General features: G+C 40.5%; 1 protein-coding gene across 7 annotated transcripts in view; it reads right to left on the bottom strand.

Moving 5' to 3' along the window:
* Positions 1 to 12,610: 12,610 nt before the first annotated feature.
* Positions 12,611 to 17,468, bottom strand: part of Ankrd28 (ankyrin repeat domain 28) — a 141,354-nt gene continuing 136,496 nt past the window's right edge. For 6 of the 7 annotated variants that reach the window (XM_090321755.1, XM_090321784.1, XM_090321777.1 and 3 more), the window contains one exon: positions 14,173 to 15,912. In XM_090321755.1, coding sequence (XP_090177881.1) covers positions 15,632 to 15,912 — 281 coding nt within the window. In that variant the 3' untranslated portion in view covers positions 14,173 to 15,631. Of the gene's footprint in view, positions 13,719 to 14,172; positions 15,913 to 17,468 lie in introns of those variants that run through there. The other variant, XR_016533215.1, reaches the window with a different exon arrangement.

Consider the following 17,468-nt stretch of genomic DNA (forward strand, 5'->3'; position numbering starts at 1 on the left):
TCAGAACAGTACATTGTTTAAACCCTCACTTCCTCCCCAGACTAGTACAAAGCATAGCTTTCCAGACCTTCCCTTTTCTAGGATAATTAATTGAACATGGATTCTGGAGCCAGAAGCTCCCCGGTTCCCTCTGCACTGGACTGGCCTTGCTAGTGTATTTCAGCCTTCTGTGCCCCAGTTTTCCCTCTGGGCCATGCATGTGGATGGTGCCAAGAGAGAAAGAAGCAAAGCTTTACAGCCTGGCTGACTCACACTCCCTGCTCCCTCTCGAGGCCTGGGATGAGTCACATCTCCAGGAAATACAGAAGAGCTCCCTCAGAATCCCACAGGAAGCCTTGAGATCCCAGAGCCCTGGGAAGTCCCCCTGGAATGGGAGCTGGACCTCTCCCACCAGATGACAGGCTCTCTCGAAGTGAGCTTGCAGGCTGGGTGTGGCTCCAGATGTGGCTGTCCACAGCCCATCCTGCTTCCCTGCCCAGACCCCAGAGACACAGAAAGCATCTTAAAACAGCACACTAGTTGGGAAGCCAAGATAACTCAAAATTAGCTTGAGAAACAGAAAGATCAGTTCTAAATCCAGAAATGGTGGAACTACTTCACGCAACAGGCAACTCAGTGCCTTTTGGGTCCACACTCTGCCCTGCCAAGTGGAACCTATGAACTTTTCTGAGATACTTCTTATAAGAATTTGGGATGAATTGTTCCTGATGCAAAAAAATAAAGGGACAAGCAAATAATGGTTGTAAAGTGACTTTTACAGTTAAAAGTAGTTTGCCAAATGACAGCATAAAATAAAGAGTGGAAAAATGAATAAAAATTATTTTTAGGGAACAAAACAGAAGGATGACTAATGGTTACGATAGGCTTTTGTCAACCGTGATCCTGAAGTTCAGGAAGCAAATGACAATCTTGCAATAGCACCAAGGCAGGAAACCAAGAGTATTTTTGGCTGAGGTAGACTAGGGGGAAGCTGTGTGGTCGATGTGGCTTCCCCACATGCAGCTGTGCCCAGCATGGCTTTTCTCACAAAGGAAGTGGGAGGCACAGCGAGAGACTGCAAAGATCTGTTCCTAGAGGAGGTAAAAACTCTGTCTCATCCTAGACAGTCTAGGCTCAGCACCTGCCAGCTCTCTAGAGAGGCTAATGTGCTCATGGCCTCGTGTGTGTGTGTGTGTGTGTGTGTGTGTGTGTATACTAGAGCCACGTCTCCATTTCTGACATCTTGCTAGTTAATTGGAGATAAGAGTATCTCAGAAGGTGTTGCCTGGGCTGGCTTTGAACTGTGATCCTCAGACCTCAGTTTCCTGAGTACCTAGGGTTATAGGTGTTAGCCACTGGTGTCTGGATCAATTGCCATTTTTTTTAAACCAAATATGTTTAGGGTAAAAAAGAAAATTGTTCTTTGAAACCAATTTTTTCTCAAGGTATGGAGTTGAAATCAAGGCATTAGTGCTGTCCCTGAACTCTTTCATTCAAGATTAGAACTCTACCACTTTGTGCCAAAGTACTACTTCTGGTTTTCTGATGATTATTTGGAGATTTGAGTCTTATGGACTTTCCTTCCAGAGCTGGTTTTGAGCAACAATCCTCAGATCTTAATCTCCTGAGTAGCTAAGGTTACAAGCATGAGCCACTGGCACCCTACTCTTGCATCAATTTTCCCCCTGGTTGGTCATTGAGTTTCAACTCTGAGCCTGGCCTCTGTCCCTGAGCAATTCAGCTCAAGGCTAGCACTCTACCACTTGAGCCACAGTGCCACTTCCAGTTTTCTGGTGGTTAATTGGAGATAAGTGTCTCTTGGATTTTTTTGGGGGGGGGAGGGGCATTGGGCATGAACTCAGCCTGGGCGTTGTCCCTGTACTCTTCAGCTCAAGGCTACCACCCTACCCTTGAGCCAAGCCCCATTTTCCATTTTCTGAAGGTTAACTGGAGGTAAGAGTCTCAGGTCCTTTTGTGCCTGGGCTGGCTTTGAACCTTGAGCCTCAGATCTCAGCTAGGATTCCAGTTTTTAAAGGAGTATTAGAAACTAAACAGAAGAAAAAAATAATTCCTCTGTGCACATATAACAGGAAAGCATTTGTGTTTACAAAAATTCCCATTACAATCTAAAATTTCAGCAACAACTAAAAGCATAAAGTTTGTACCTCCTGAACTGTAAAATGCTTTTTAGCTCAACGGTGGCTTATGGGAGGTAAACTGTGCTAGGAGTTTGATATAGTTGAGGAAAATTATTGAACTGATCAAACACAAAGATGAAGATATAATTAGATGAATGTCACTATTTTGCCTTGTAAGTGCAGATGCAAAGGGTGAAAAGGATTTTATTATTTTGTAATAAATCACCATATGATCCTAATATCCTAAAAACCTCTGAAAAGTCCATGTTAGATCTTTCCAAGGAAAGGCAGGTTGACCATAGAAAATGGATGAAGGGCCATCACAATACACACCTGTTTCTTCATAGTAATGTTTCAAAAAAAAAAAGAAATAATACACCCAGATTTTCAGGGTGCTTCTCTGGGAGGCCTGCCTTCCCTCTTACTTTGTGTGGTGCTAGGCACAAGCATGCTCTGTCCCCTCTGTGGGTCCTGTTTTTGGAAAAAGGTGGTTAAACCAGAAATTCCAGCTCAACCTTCAGATGTTCATTCTTTTCCTGTTGCTCTAATAGTAAATAAGGACTAAACAGTGTGTCTACAGAAAACTAAGAAGCTTATAGAATACTTGGTAAAACAAACAAAAACAAAGACTTAATTTGTTATGTGAATCATCACTCCCTAGTGCTGGAGGCTACCCACTCTCTCCCAACTCATTCATCTGTGAAATTCATTTAGAGTTCCATGACCAGTGTTGTGATTATGGGAAGCTTCCTAGCTGGAGATGGCTGGGCCGCTCCATGTGCTCCATCAGCGGCCTGGACTTCTAGGTCTCTTCAGGGTTCCTGTGCAACACAGGAAGAGGAGGAGGGTTGTCAATTTCCTAAAGTGGCAGCACAGTGACTCTTCTGTCCTAGTCTGTCAGAAAAGGTGCTACAGAACCCTCCTAGACTCAAGGGCAAGAGAAACAGGCCCCATCTGTCAGTGGGAGGAATGTGAAAGATTTGGTGGCTATTTTAAATCTACCTCAAAGTAAGCTGAGTTACCAGTATCAGATTTTATTTACTGAATTCTTACTGTTACAGCCAGGCAGTTAACTTACTTAATCTTTCCAATAACCCTTATATTTTTATTATTCCCTTATCTTACTGATGAGGAAAATTTGAGACAGGCTCAACTGGCTAAAGGTCATTCAGCTGTAAACAACGTAAGTTTTAAATCTAGGGATAGTCTATACTTGAGAAAGTCATTAAAGGTGTTTATTATAAACCCACTTAATTATTAACAGCAATGAGGTACATTAGTATATTCTTCAAGCAGATAACTTTTCCCTGCCCCAGGCAAATACTTTTCTTAGGTGGGGATGATCCCAGGGCCTTTCGGGAAAGGCCAGCTCAATGGCACCTTTCCACGGAATCCCTCAGATTTCTCAAGACCTGAATCATACAAATAATGTATCTCCAGTTTTAAAAACATGAGGACCAGCCAGGAGTTAGTAGTTCACCCCTGTAATCCTAATATTCAGGATGCCGAGATTAGAGGATCCAAGTTCAAAGCTAGCCTGGGTTGGAAAGTCCATCTCCAATTAATTAACCTAAAAACCAGAAGTAGAACTGTGGCTCAAAGTGGTAGAGCACTAGACTTGAGCACAAAAGCTCAGGCACAGTGCCAAGGCCCTGACTGAATTCAAGCCCCCCGAATGACCAAAAAAACACAGATTCATACAAAACATATCAGAAACACAGGTCCTAACTTCTACCGTGAAGAAAACAGTTGAGGACAGTATTTCAGTGAGAACATGCTGTGCTGGCTCTGTGGATTTGTGATGTCTAGCAAAGCTCTGGTCAGCATGGAACATGTGTGACAGCCCCTGGAATGCCTCTCCTCTGGTTGATAAGGCATATCTTCCACCGGCACCTGCTACCCAAGAGGTGCTCCAGAGACAGAATGTGTCCCTGGGTGCCACATCAACCATCACTGTCCCATAAGCCCCCAGACAGCAACTATGTACACACTGCACATGTCTATTTTGCCTGAGGACATCACTAGATATTCAGATCACTATCTTATGGAAATCAAGCTGCTTTGATCAAGTTTCTGAACAATACATGGAACATGGCACATGTTCCTGATCTTGCTGGGAATAATACAAACTGTGGTCCTCTCTGTATTCAGGTCATCTCCAGAGCCATATGGCCCAACTCTTAGCTTAGGAAGCATCACTAACCAGGGTCTCACTACTGCTATTTAAGCTCCAGTCCTATGCTTGCATGAGACATCACCTCCACAGTGACCTAGAGAGCTAGGGACACTAAGGCAACGCCACTCCTAAGAAGGAGGGAGAAATAGATCAGTGGCCACCTTTGGCCTAAGGACTCACACTTTCATTTCTCTTGGCAGGTAGTATGTCCCCAACCCCATTTCAGAGGTTAGAATTCCTACCTTGACATCTTATAGGATGCAGAACACAGCAGATATGCTAATTTTAATTACTTAGCATTAATGACTCTACCGCTATTTTTTCAAAGAAGGGCATGCGTTCATCAGGGAACAGAATGTGCTGGCAGCAACACCTACTCTAGGTTTTCCATGAAGCCTTCCTATCATTCCCCAGCAGCTAGAGAGATCAGAATGGCTCCAAGTACTTTACTCAAACATCAGTCAGAAAGCAGCAGGGTTCCGGTTTTAGGCTGTTCATAGTCTCATTTAATTCTTCCCATAAACCAATGGAGTATGTGAGCATAATAGTTCATGTTTACCCATAGAGCTCCCCTATGACCCAGCAATTCTACTACTAGGCATTTACCCAATTGTCCAGAAATAAGGACAGATTTAATCCACTAGCACAACGATGTTCATTGCAGCACTATTTACCATAGCAAAGATATGGAACCAACCCAGAAGTCCCTCAACTAAGTGGATCAACAAGATGTGGTATTTGTACACAATGGAATTCTATGCTGCTGTCAGAAAGAATGACATTGCCCCATTTGTTAGGAAATGGAAAGACTTAGAAAAAATCATATTAAATGAAGTAAGCCAGACTCAAAGGAACTTAGTCTCAATGGTTTCCCTCATTTGTCATAATCAGTAGAAACCTTGGGCTCTCCTAGCAGAGATTTACAATAGAGCAAAACCTAGATACTTAAGACCATATAGTATGACACTAAATGAAAGGACTTCTAGGATATAGAAACAAAAGCCATATAATGAGTGACTGTTGTCCTTAATGTACTATGTTATCTCTTTTGCTATCCCTTGGATATCTCATATTGCTACAGTATCTCACTTTGTTATCTGATATATTGGATATAGAAATTGGATAGGGAAGGGGGTAAAACAAGATGAGGGGTGGGGGTGAGGGAAATGGGGACCAAGACATGAGAAAGGGTAGCAATGTATGTGAAGTAATGCACCTTCTATCTGGCAAATATAATGTAACCCTTCTATTAATTACAATAAAAAATATATGGAAAAAAATAGTTCATGTTTACTGAATGCATTTAGGCACAGATCCTTTCTACATATTCTCATTTAATTCCCATTGCAGCCTCACAATTAGTAAAAGTATTGTTTCAAAATTAAACAGAAGTTTTGAAACAATGTTTGTGAGACATTACCATTGTTTCATAGCCAAGAAAACTAAGGGTTAAGAGGTCACCCAGGCTGTAAGTGGCAGAGCCACCTAGTTCTCACCTCCCCCCAGGAAGGAGCCTCTGCTCCTCCTTAAGACATTCCCAGGAGAATCGCCCAGACCCTTTCCCCAGCCCCTGGCCAGATGTAGTTCTAGTCTTCTTTCTGAGTACAGTGCTTTCTGCTTTCCCATCCTATCAGCTCACATAAAACATAATGGCCTGTGTATCCAGACTTTTAAAATGGGCCACCATAGAAGCTGTTATGCACCAGGGATGCTTAATATTTGTGTACAATGTATGTTGGTAAAATCTGTAGGTCTGTATGCACTAGATGTAGTCTTTTGGTGTGTGCACCAGTGGGGCTTGAATTTAGTGTCTTTTGTTCACTAGGCCTCTCTTTTCTGCTCATGGCTGGCATTCTACCATACCACAATCCACATCACCAGTTTGTTTGGTGGTTGTGGGTCCTGAAGTCAAAGGCCTAACACTGTCTCTGAGCTCTTTTGCTCAAGGCTAGCATTCCACTACTTGAGCTACAACTCCACTTCTGATTTTCTAGTGGCTAACTGGAGATGAGTGTCATAGGGACTTTTCAGCCTGGGCTGGCTTCAATCAGCGATCTTCAGATCTCAGCCTCCTGAGTAGCTAGGATACAGGTGTGTGAACCACCGGCGCCTGGCTATTCTTTTTTTTTCCCTTGCTGGTTGATCGGAAATGAGTCTCTTGGGCTTTTTTGGGGGGGGGTTGGGGGGAGGGAGAAAGGGCTGGGTTGGCCTCAAACCTTGATCCTCCAAATCTGAGTAGCCATAATTACAGTATGAACCACCAACTGCACAAACTGTCTGCATCAAGTCCTTAAAAAGTCACTAAGTTCAAAGGGATTTCAATTCCATAAGTCACTCCTGGGCAATGTCACCCCTTCCTTTGTTTGCACCATTTCTCCCCTCATTATCCTCAAGTTACATTGAATATGACTACATTTGCTTACCTTTCCTCCTTCCATCCTGTGATTCCTTTTCCCAGGCTCCAAAACATGTTTCTACTTGAACTCAGGGCCTGGGAGCTGCCTTTGAGTTTTTATGCTCAAAGCATTCTTTTTTTGGGGAGTGGGGTAACACACCAATTTTTCATGCTCAGGCTGGCTTTGAGCCTCAGTCTAGTTTCCACATGTGAAAGAAAATATACAGGTTGTCTCTCTGAGCCTGGCTTGCTTAACTTAACATGATTGTTTTCTGGGTCCATCCACTTCCTATTAAATTCTAATGGGTAACATTCTACTGTACCATATTGTATTGATCTGCTTATCTGCTGTTTCCCTAACTTGGCTATTGTGAATAGTGCAGCAGTGAACATGGATGTGCAAGTGTCTTTACCATATCCTGACTTGAAATATTCTGGGGAGATGCCGAAGAGTGGTATAGTGGTATGGTTGGGTCACAGGTCAGTTTCATGTTTACTTTCTTTGTGTGTGTGCCAATTTTGGGGTTTGAACTCAAGGCCTCAGCACTGTCTTTGGGCTTTTTTAAGGCTATCATTCCACCACTTAAGCCATAGCACCACTTCTGGCTTTTTTTTGGTGTATGTGGTACCAAGGAATTGTACCCAGGGCTTTATGAATGTTAGGCAAGCACTCTACTACCTGGCCACACTCCTGGGCCCTCTATGTCTGTTTACCTTTTTGAGAAACATCTGAACCACCTTCCAAAGTGGTTGTACTCATTTACATTCCCACCAACACCAACAGTGAATTAGGGTTCCTTTCCCCATCCATGCTAGAATTTGTTATTGTTCAAACTATTGATGTTGTCCAATCTTACTGGGGTGAGATGAAATCTCAATGTTGTTTTGTTCTGCATTGCCTTTATGGCAATGGATGATGAATATTTTCTCATGTGTTTATTGGCCATTCTTCTGCTGAGAAATCTCTCATTAATTCCTTTGTTCATTTATTGGGTTAATTTGGGGATGGCTTTAGTTTTTTGAGCTCTTGGTATATTTTGGTTATTAGGCCCTTGTGGGATGTATAATTGATAAGGATTCTAGTTGGTTGACTATCTATTGTCCTATCCCTCCCTTTTCCTGGGGCTTGAACTTAGGGCCTAGGTGCTGTCCTTGAACCTCTTTACACACAAGGGCAGTACTGTGTAAGCCATAGCACCACTTCTGGCATCTTCTGAGTAGTTTATTAGGGATAAAGACTGACTTTTCTACCTGGGCTGGCTCTGAACTGGGATCCTCAGACCTCAGCCTCCTCAGCAGCTTGGATTACAAGCATGAGCCACGAGCATCTGGCTCCATGATTGCAATGAAGACTGCACAATACATACTTTCAGAGAGCAGGGAAGCATTATGCCCTTAAAATATGAAATTTATACTGATCTAGTAGACAGAGGATATGGTAAATTGGCTCATTTCTGATACTCAAAGTAACAGCAGATACTATAAAATATCCTGGCTCAGCTCTAGTAGAAACAATCAATGCACAATTTATGTCAATAGTGTATCTTACACTTAACCTTGGTATAAGCCCTCATCTCTGACTGAGGCAGCAAAACTCAACAAGTGTGGGAAGTTATTGTAGTTTGTGTTTACCTTTCCAACAGGAAATGTCAATGTCAAACCAGAGAATGAATGAAGACAATTCGAAGAAAGGGTGTTTGGTGGGTAGAGCTTTGTCTCCTTGAAGCTGAGCAACCAGTGTTTTAAGAGGATGAAAACTAAGACCTGAATTTCAGTTCCTAAAAGGAACAAGACCAGGGTATTATAGTCAAAAAGCTTTGGCCATATGAAAATGAGAGGAAGGGCCTTTGGAAGTTTCTCCATTGGCTCACATTTGTAATCCTAGCTACTCACAACACTGAGAACTGATAATCGAGGTTCAGCATCAGCCTAGGCATGAAAGTGCATGATACTCTTTTCTCCAATTAATCACCAAAAAGTTGGAAGTGGAGCTGTGGCTCAGGACAGCACACAGGCCCCGATTTCAAGACGAAAGACTGTCCAAAAACAAACAAACAAACAGTTTGTCTTTCCATAAAAGCAGTAAGAGTACCAGCTGGGTGAACAAGATAAACAAGCATGAAGTCCAGTTCAAACCCAGGTATTGGCAAAACCAAAATCAAACCGACAAAACCAGAAACACCTCTCCTTCAATAAACCAGCTCCCTTCTTTATTCAAAGGATAAATGATTCTCCCATTAGCCTTACTCAGAATCGTCACATTTTGTTGGGTTAGCTTACCATCTCCATTTACCTTTTTCTGCCTTTATTAGTTAGTTGAAGCATTCTTGTACTTACCAGAAATGTGCTTGTGTGATCCTCTGGGTCCATAAATGAGCTCTCAATCACAGATGAGTTCAGCTACTCAGTTTCTGACAAGGAGTCAGCTGGAATCTTTGTCTTATGTTTCCCACTTTCATGAAACTTTGTCGTTTATCTGGTTCATTGTGATGTCCTAGAGTACCTTTACTATTTAAAAGACTGTCACTGAGAATGCACTTTAGAAAAGTTTGCTGAGGGGCTGGGAGTTTGGCCTAGTGGTTAAAGTGCTTGCCTAGCATGCATGAAGACCCGGGTTCGATTCCTCGGTACCACATACATAGAACAAAGTTGGAAGTGGTGCTGAGGCTCAAGTGGTAGAGCTCTAGCCTTGAGAAAGTCCAAGGACAGTGCTCAGGCCCTGAGCTCAAGCCCAAGACTGGCAAAAAAAAAAAAAAAAAAGTTTGCTGAACAGAAAACAAGATTTAAGAATTAAAACTTGAATAAAAATATTAAAAAAATGAATTAAAACCTGAGTGGGAAGCTCAAGTGATAAAACACTTGCCTCACAAGTAGAAGGCACCGAGTTCAAATCTAGGCACCACCAAAAAGTAAGAAAAAAAAATTCATGTCTGAAATTTGAAGGAGGGGACTATCCACTCTCTGAATGGATCCTTTTAATTCTATTTCAGGCAGCACACAGAATGCAGTGTGTGACAGCCAAAAGAAATGAGAAGCACCAATGAGCAAACACAGAGACTGAGTGGACAGGGTTGAACATCAGCATTTCTTCTCTGTCCTAAGGGTGGCCACTGGCCAAACCCTACCACCATCCTTTTCACCAGGAGGATCACAGAAAGATACCATTGAAGAGACTGATGCTCCATTCTTCTCAACACTGACTAAGGTGGGCAAGAAGGCTTTTCTTCCTTTATAACTCAAAATTTTTGCTACCTACTTTCACATTTGGAGCACCCATACTAGAATGGTGGTAGTATAAGATGGGTTAATTCCAGTTTTCTGGCAACCCCTAGCAGGAAGATTTCAAGTTTGAGGCCAGGTCACATAGTAAGATCCCATCTCAATTTCTTGAAGAAGGTTGAGGATTAGTCTAGCAAGCACACCCTTAGCAGCAGCAGCTCCCCCACCCACATAAACATACATACATTCAAGTGAGGAATAGACGGCATAAAGACTTCCAAGATGTCTACTGAAAATCTGAAAGCAGCAATGAACAGGACAACTCATTTTAGAATTGTGACTGGTGGAAACGGAACCCAAACCATCTTCAACCCAGTAAGGCTGGGCCTGACATGTGATTTGCTATGGCCAGCTGTGTGTTTGTACACACAGAAGTACAAACCATTGGTGTGATCAGGCCTGCCTTCCTGTGTTCCTGCCATAACCATGAGAACTTCTGAAGATCAACGTTCACATGTCTGCCTAGATCCAAGTGTGAATTCGGTGCAGAATGAAGTCCAACTCCTAACAGGTGGCAGTCCTGCTGAAGCCCCAGCTTGAAGCAGTCAGACAGGCGTGTGAAAGCCAACCTAGAAGGCATGAGAATGATTATTTTAAGCAACTGATATGTAGGGAGGTTAGACAGCAATAGCAACTATAATGTCGGTCAAGTGTTGGACTTCCACAGTCCACTGTATCATGAAGACCAATGTTATGCCCAAGAGCCTGGTGTAGCATATTCTGGCACAAGCATGTGTTCAATAAATAACTGTTAAGGATGGGTTTGTATTTCTTCTAAAAATCGTGACCTAAGAACTAATCGTTTCTCAACCTCAAAATCATCCATTTCCTTTTCCCCTCTCTGTGTAGGAACTCAAGGTCTCTTGGCTTTTTGCTGGTTAGCTAGAGATTTTATCTGTGCAGGCTGTCTTTGAATTTGTAACTCTCATGTCTCACATCTCCAGAATAGTTAAGATCACAGGTATGAGTCACCAGTGCCCAGCTAAAATCAGGCATTTTAACAATGACCACAAAGTACATTAGAGACAACTAGGAACTTACGTACAGACTATGGAAATGACTACCTAGGTTTCATAAATTGCCAACTAGGTGATCTTGGGCCAAAGTTAGTTCACTTCTCTCTTGAATCTGTTAAGTACTGCTATTAATAGTTTCCACATCACAGGATAGTAGTGTGGATTAAGAATGTATTTCAAGGACTTTCAACCTTGCTTGGTACACAGTTAATGCTGCATAGGCATGTTCTATTATTGTTACCTTCATAGAGATAATTTTAGATTTAAAACATCTTCACCTGCCCTTCCACCCAATTATTTTACTTCTGTTAATGTATTTATTATACTGTTCTTCTAGCTTTTCCTGAACTCTATATGCTCAGGAATGCTATGTCTGATTTCCACTCTACCCCATTCATCCTCCAATTGCCTTTAAAGACTTACTGTTGTTCTTACCTAGGGTGTCACATGCTCCTCTCTCCACCACCTCAAATTCTACTTGTTCCTCCACAGTGCCCAGGAAGCTTGTTCTGATCTTCCAACATATCTGTTTCTTAGTAATTTACTTTCATCGCAAATCACCCTTTTATTACTTTCTCCTTTTGGCTCTACTTACTGGGCACTGAACTCAGAATTTTGCATTTGCACAGGTGTGCTACCACTTGAACCATGCCTCCAGCCTTTCTACTTAAATTGCTAAAATCCCTATCCCCTCAACATACAGAACACAAGAAACAAATACTTGCTACTCCATTTAGATAGGATCTTATCTAAAGTGTTGAAACAGCTTTACTGAAAAGCAAATTCATTTTTAATTGTTATTATAAAGGTGATGTACAGAGCGATTACAATCACACAGGTTTAGTCAGGTAACAAGTACATTTCCTTTGGCTGTATCCTCTGTTCTCTTATTCTATCCTAAACCCTCCCTCTTGTCTCCAAAACCAGCTTTTTTTTTTTTTTTTTTTTTTTTGCCAGGCCTGGGGACTCAACTAAGGGCCTGAGCACTGTCCTTGGGCTTTCCTCAAGGGTAGCGCTCTATCACATGAGCTACAGCACCACTTTTGGCTTTTTCTGTGTATGTGGTATCAAGGATTCAAACTCAAGTCTTCGTGCATGCTAGGCAAGCACTCTACCAATCAGCCAAACTCCCATCCCCAACCAGTTCATTTTTTTTTTTTTTTTTTTTTTTTTGCCAGTCCTGGGCTTGAGCTCAGGGCCTGAGCACTGTCCTTGGACTTTCTCAAGGCTAGAGCTCTACCACTTCAGCCTCAGCACCACTTCTGGCTTTTTTTCTATATATGTGGTACCGAGGAATCAAACCCGGGTCTTCGTGCATGCTAGGCAAGCACTTTAACCACTAGACCAAACTCCCGGCCCCCAACCAGTTCATTTTTAAAGATCAAAAACCTGTCATAGCAGAGGGCCAGTGGCTCATGCCTATAATCCTAGCTACTCAGGAAGCTGAGATCTGAGGATCATGGTTCCAAGCTGGCTGAGGCAGGAAAGTTCAAGAAACTCTCATCTCTAACCACCAAAAAGTCAGAAATGAAGGCTGTAGAATGCTAGCCTTGAGCAGCAACACTAAAGGCCAGTGCTCAGGCCCTGAGTTCCAGCCTCAGGATTGGCACAAAAACAAAACAAAGACAAATTGAACTGGTGATATTTTAAGAAAATAGTTGTTTACATATAAGAAGGAAAGACACTTTATTTTTGTATTAAAAATCTTTATTTAAAAGGTCCAATATAAGCCAATGAAATCCCCAATTTACAGCTACATTTAGAGCTCTCTTGAATGAAATGGCACTGTTTGAGCTGAATCTTCGGTAAAGGAAGTCATTGCTATAACCACTATTTCCTCCAAAGTTGTTTCTGAGCAGAAGCTGATATTATAATGCAAAACAGCTATTTGAGATGTCACCTTTCATGCAGAAAAGTTAAGAGAGCCGTTCAAGAAACAGGCTTTATCCTTCTGTGTGAGGATAAAAGCACAACAGAACAGGACCTGAATGGTTGACACGCAAGGTGTAACTATAAAGGAACTCACTGTGATATTGTGTCCATTCATTCAAGTAGTCCACATACTTATCCCAATACTGGTGTTGTTCAATACTATCTGGGTGAGTACTTGGGAATTTCCCTCATCAGGTGCACACCAAGGAAGTAGGTTGCTCAAGCTGGGGGATAGACAGGCACACATGCGATTATAAAGCAATGGAATAGCTTTCCTAGAAGGCTAGAAACAAATGTTTTCAGTAACAGCATCAATGTACATAAAGTGATGCAGGATCTAAGTTTTGGTTTGTGTGGAAATAAATTTAACAGAGCTTGTTACTTTATAGCTACACCTTATACTTCATTAGATGTGCTCAATCTAACAGAGTGTCTGAGTCCTTATGGAGGTCATTTCAGCAAAGGAGCCAACAGCCTGCAAGAGCAAGAGAGAAGACATGGCAGAAGGCAAGAGATTCATCCTTCCAATATTCTTTTTCAAGAGGACAGACCTGGGCCCAAAGACAGAAGTTACCAGGAGGGAGACTTCAACTCCATCTAAGGAAGACCTTTCTAACATTTGAGCTGCTCAACAACTGAATGGACTGCTTGGTGAGGTAGTCACTGGAAGAATTGAAGGTGGAAAGATCACCCTTGTAGAAGGGACTCCTGCATTTGTTAAGAGGTTAGACCGGATGAACCTCAGGTCTCTTTTCAATTCTGAGATTCTAGAAAATTCCCTCAGGGAATTCAGAAGAGAATTCCTAAAAGGAAAGAGAAAGCACACATATGGTATACTTATAGAATCCTCTTGAGTTTTCATTTTTTCAAAAGGTACAATAGAAAATGTAGTCTAATGTCTTTAAAATGCATATTTACCCATCCTACCACTAATAATCAGGAAGGGTTTGTTATGAATTCTTTATATTACAAAGAAAAGTTGGGATTATAAGTTTTGTAAATATTTTAGAAAAACTGTGTAAAATCTAGTAGTCAATGCCCTAGAAACTTTATAATTTTTAGATAATATGCACAGATACAAATACATTATTTATTAAATACAACTCACATCTGTGTTTTATTATACTCTAAAATATACAGGAATCTTGTTGTGAAAGAGTGCAAGTAAATACAGTATTCAAGCAGTCACTATTTCTATGTACATGCTCATTAATTCTTCAAAAACCCCACAAAATTATCAAATAGATCAAAATACTGTTGTGTTTTCACACTTTATATTCAGAAAAACCAGCTGATAATTTACAATGTCATCAAGTTTCCAGTTTCACAATACAAAAAAGGATAAAATAAAATTGAGTTTCATTTTGATGTAATTTATGGAACTTTAGCCAGAATTGTAAGACTGCCTATATAAATGAAATCATTTTTACTGGGGAAAGTGACAGTTAACAGTAAAAAAAAAAAAGGAACCATATGAAGTGTTATTAGAAGTTTACATGTCAGCTTTTCTCTTTTACTATTTAAAAAGTGGTCTTCAATTTGGCAGGCAATTGCTTCTCTTTCCAAATAGTGACCAGTTCCAAACATGCTTCTCGAAATCTGAGTAAGACCTAAAGGCTTGAGCTGTTTCAATCTCATTTAACACAGAAATGCCTTCCAAGACACTTGAAGATGTTTAATGTAAGAATGAGGAATTTTTTGATATTTCACCTTTTTTAAAACTCCAAAATTAAAGTGACAACAACAAAAATCTCCCAGCCTAGTGTGGAGGCAAAAAGTAACTGAGTGACATGGGTGTACCACTGAAGTAGTGAGGCCGAAAATTCCACTCCCCAGGACCACTTAGCTGCAATAGGGCTGAATTTTTTACTTCACGAATTTATGTGTATTAAATTATTTACCTTCATAAACAAAAAATAGTTCAATTTTAATCCAAACCATTCAAATGTGGGCAAGAGCCTGATCTCAATCCATCTCATATCTTTGTCACAAGTATTTTCACCCATACTGTGCCAGTCAGCTGGTTTTCAATTCTATTATAAAAATTTGAACTTTAAAATTTTTATGTAAAAGAAAAAAATGTAAAAATACACCTGCTTTCTCTCATGGTTTAATACAGTATTGGAAGGCTTTCAGATGTTCTTTTTATAAAAATCAGTATTTAAATCAAATTTCAGTTTCCTTTGCAGAAATAATGAAGTTTGGTTTAGATAATGCCTCATTTCACCTACTCCCGTTTCCAGAAAATGGCCTTCTATTATAAAAATCATTTGGTCCTTTGGCAATTTGATATGCCATAATGTCTACTGTACCAAACTTTTATTGCCTTTAAAATTAGTTGTATTTTATTGATAAAATTTAAATCTAGTGTCGTCTTCTCTTACAGTAGTGTTGCTGTGTAAGCGGGTTAGGGAGACAGTGTCCCAAATTATTTCTGGCACTGTAAAGCCAAATCAAACAATTCCATACAGCACTCTGACATCAGTGTGTTTTCCTCTGGTCAAGTCAGTATCAAGATTCTAGAGGTTCCTTTTGCAAAACTTGCCTTTAGAGTTCTTCTTCCTAATGCATCCAATTTGTTATATTCTTTCACTGTGTGAACTCTTTCTTCTTAGATTCAATTTATATCTTTAATAAGAAAGTGCTTTTTATTTTCTGAAAAAGCACAGCTTGAAGCTTTAGTGTCAAAACTTCTTTAGACTTTTGGCTCAGCCTTTCAGTAGGTCTCAGAATCAGAGTCATTGAGCTCATCCACATCGGTATATAAGTACTCCTGTTCCCCAGCAATATTGTTGAAACTGCAATAGGAACTGGGTTCATTCCTCATGATAGGCAAGGCTTCAAAGCTCACTGTTTTTGAGGTGTTGGTATAACGGTTAATGGCACTGAATGTCAGGGATGGCATACTTGATGAGACAGGCATCATGGTGGCCAAAATGAGAGCCAGGCAATCAGCTACATCCTTATTGGGAGCACATGCCAAAGCTGGGGTATAGCCTAAAAGATAAAAAAAATTTAAATTAACACCCTAAGACTTTACTAAATATAAAGAGGCAAACACCTCTGGCTTTAGTCATAAATTAAGCAAAGTGATTTCAATGTCTCATTAAATAGAAAAGAGAAAAAAAGAATTCAAATCTAGGGCAGAAGACCTTACAGTTTAAACAGAAGAAACTATAAAGTAAAAAGATTCATGAATGAGCACCAAACATGTACTAAAGATGTATGCTGAATTATGCTTGTCATTCTATATTGAATAACACTTGTTTCTTTTCACCGAAGAACAAGTGAATTTTAAAGCCTGCTACTATGTTTCCTTTATACAATTTCCTTTTCTAGCAAAAGTCACGAGGCCCTACAATACAAAAGAACAAGTATTAATACAGAAAGCTGAGGAGGAAACATTGGTACTCTGACTGGTGCAAGACCCACCCAGTTTGGGGGAATGTGTAGGAGAGAAGATGGTAAAAAAAAGTGCCTTCTAGTTTCAATTATTCCATTGAAAACTGTTTTAAGTCACAGATATTTAGTATGAGTAAATATCTTAAAATTTTTGTCTATAGCTTCTTTATTACCGCAAATCTAGTGTTTTTCCTACTACTGTACTTACATTTTAGCCTTCACATTTACATATGTATATTTTAAAGCCACATTTGTTTTCTTTTTGATCGGCCATGGGGCTTGGACTCTGGGCCTGAGTGCTATCCCTGAGTTCTTCAGCCTAAGTGCCACTTCCGGTTTTCTGGCAGTAAACTGGAGATACGTATCTCAAGGACTTTCATGCCCGAGTTGGCTTTGAAGCACAATCCTTAGATCTTAGCCTCCTAAGTAGTTCTTTTTACAGGCACGAGCCACTGGTGTCTGGCACCACATTCACTTTCTAAATAGCAGAACATTATCAAACAAAAATTCATACAGCCATCAGCAAGGTCAAGAAAAACAACATTACCAGCATTCCAGAGGCATCACATATCCCCTACCTAATCATAACCTTTTGCCTCTTTCCATGATGGTTCTTACCATTCCAACTTTTGTGGTAACCATTTTCTTGCTATATATAACAGTACAGGATAGATTTTTTTTTGCACTTATTGTTTTGCTTAACATTATGTGAGACTATCTAATTGCAGTTAATTTTCAGTGCTATGTAGTATTTCTTTTCGTTTGTCGATTGTGTGGCTTGAACTCTGGGCCTGGGTACTACCCCTGAACTCTTCATCAGTTCAATTGGTCACAACACCACTTCTTATGTAGTATTTTTTCATGTGATCATACAATAGTTTACACATTGTAACTATAAAGTATTTGGCTATTTCCACTTCTGTTTATTTTTATTCATGGCATATTGCCACTGATTTAGGAAACCTCATTTTTCTCTTTTTAAAAACAGCCATTTTAGCCAGAAGCAGTGACTCACGCCTATAATCCTAGCTACTCAGGAGGCTGAGATCTGAGGATCACAATTCAAAGACAGCCTGGGTACAAAAGTCCATGAGACTCTTATCTCCAATTAACCACCAGAAAACGGGAAGTGGTGCTATGGCTCAAGAGGT

This window comes from Megascapheus bottae, chromosome 2, assembly GCF_031878675.1.
Source record: "Megascapheus bottae isolate mThoBot1 chromosome 2, mThoBot2.hap1, whole genome shotgun sequence".
Lineage (NCBI taxonomy): Eukaryota > Metazoa > Chordata > Mammalia > Rodentia > Geomyidae > Megascapheus > Megascapheus bottae.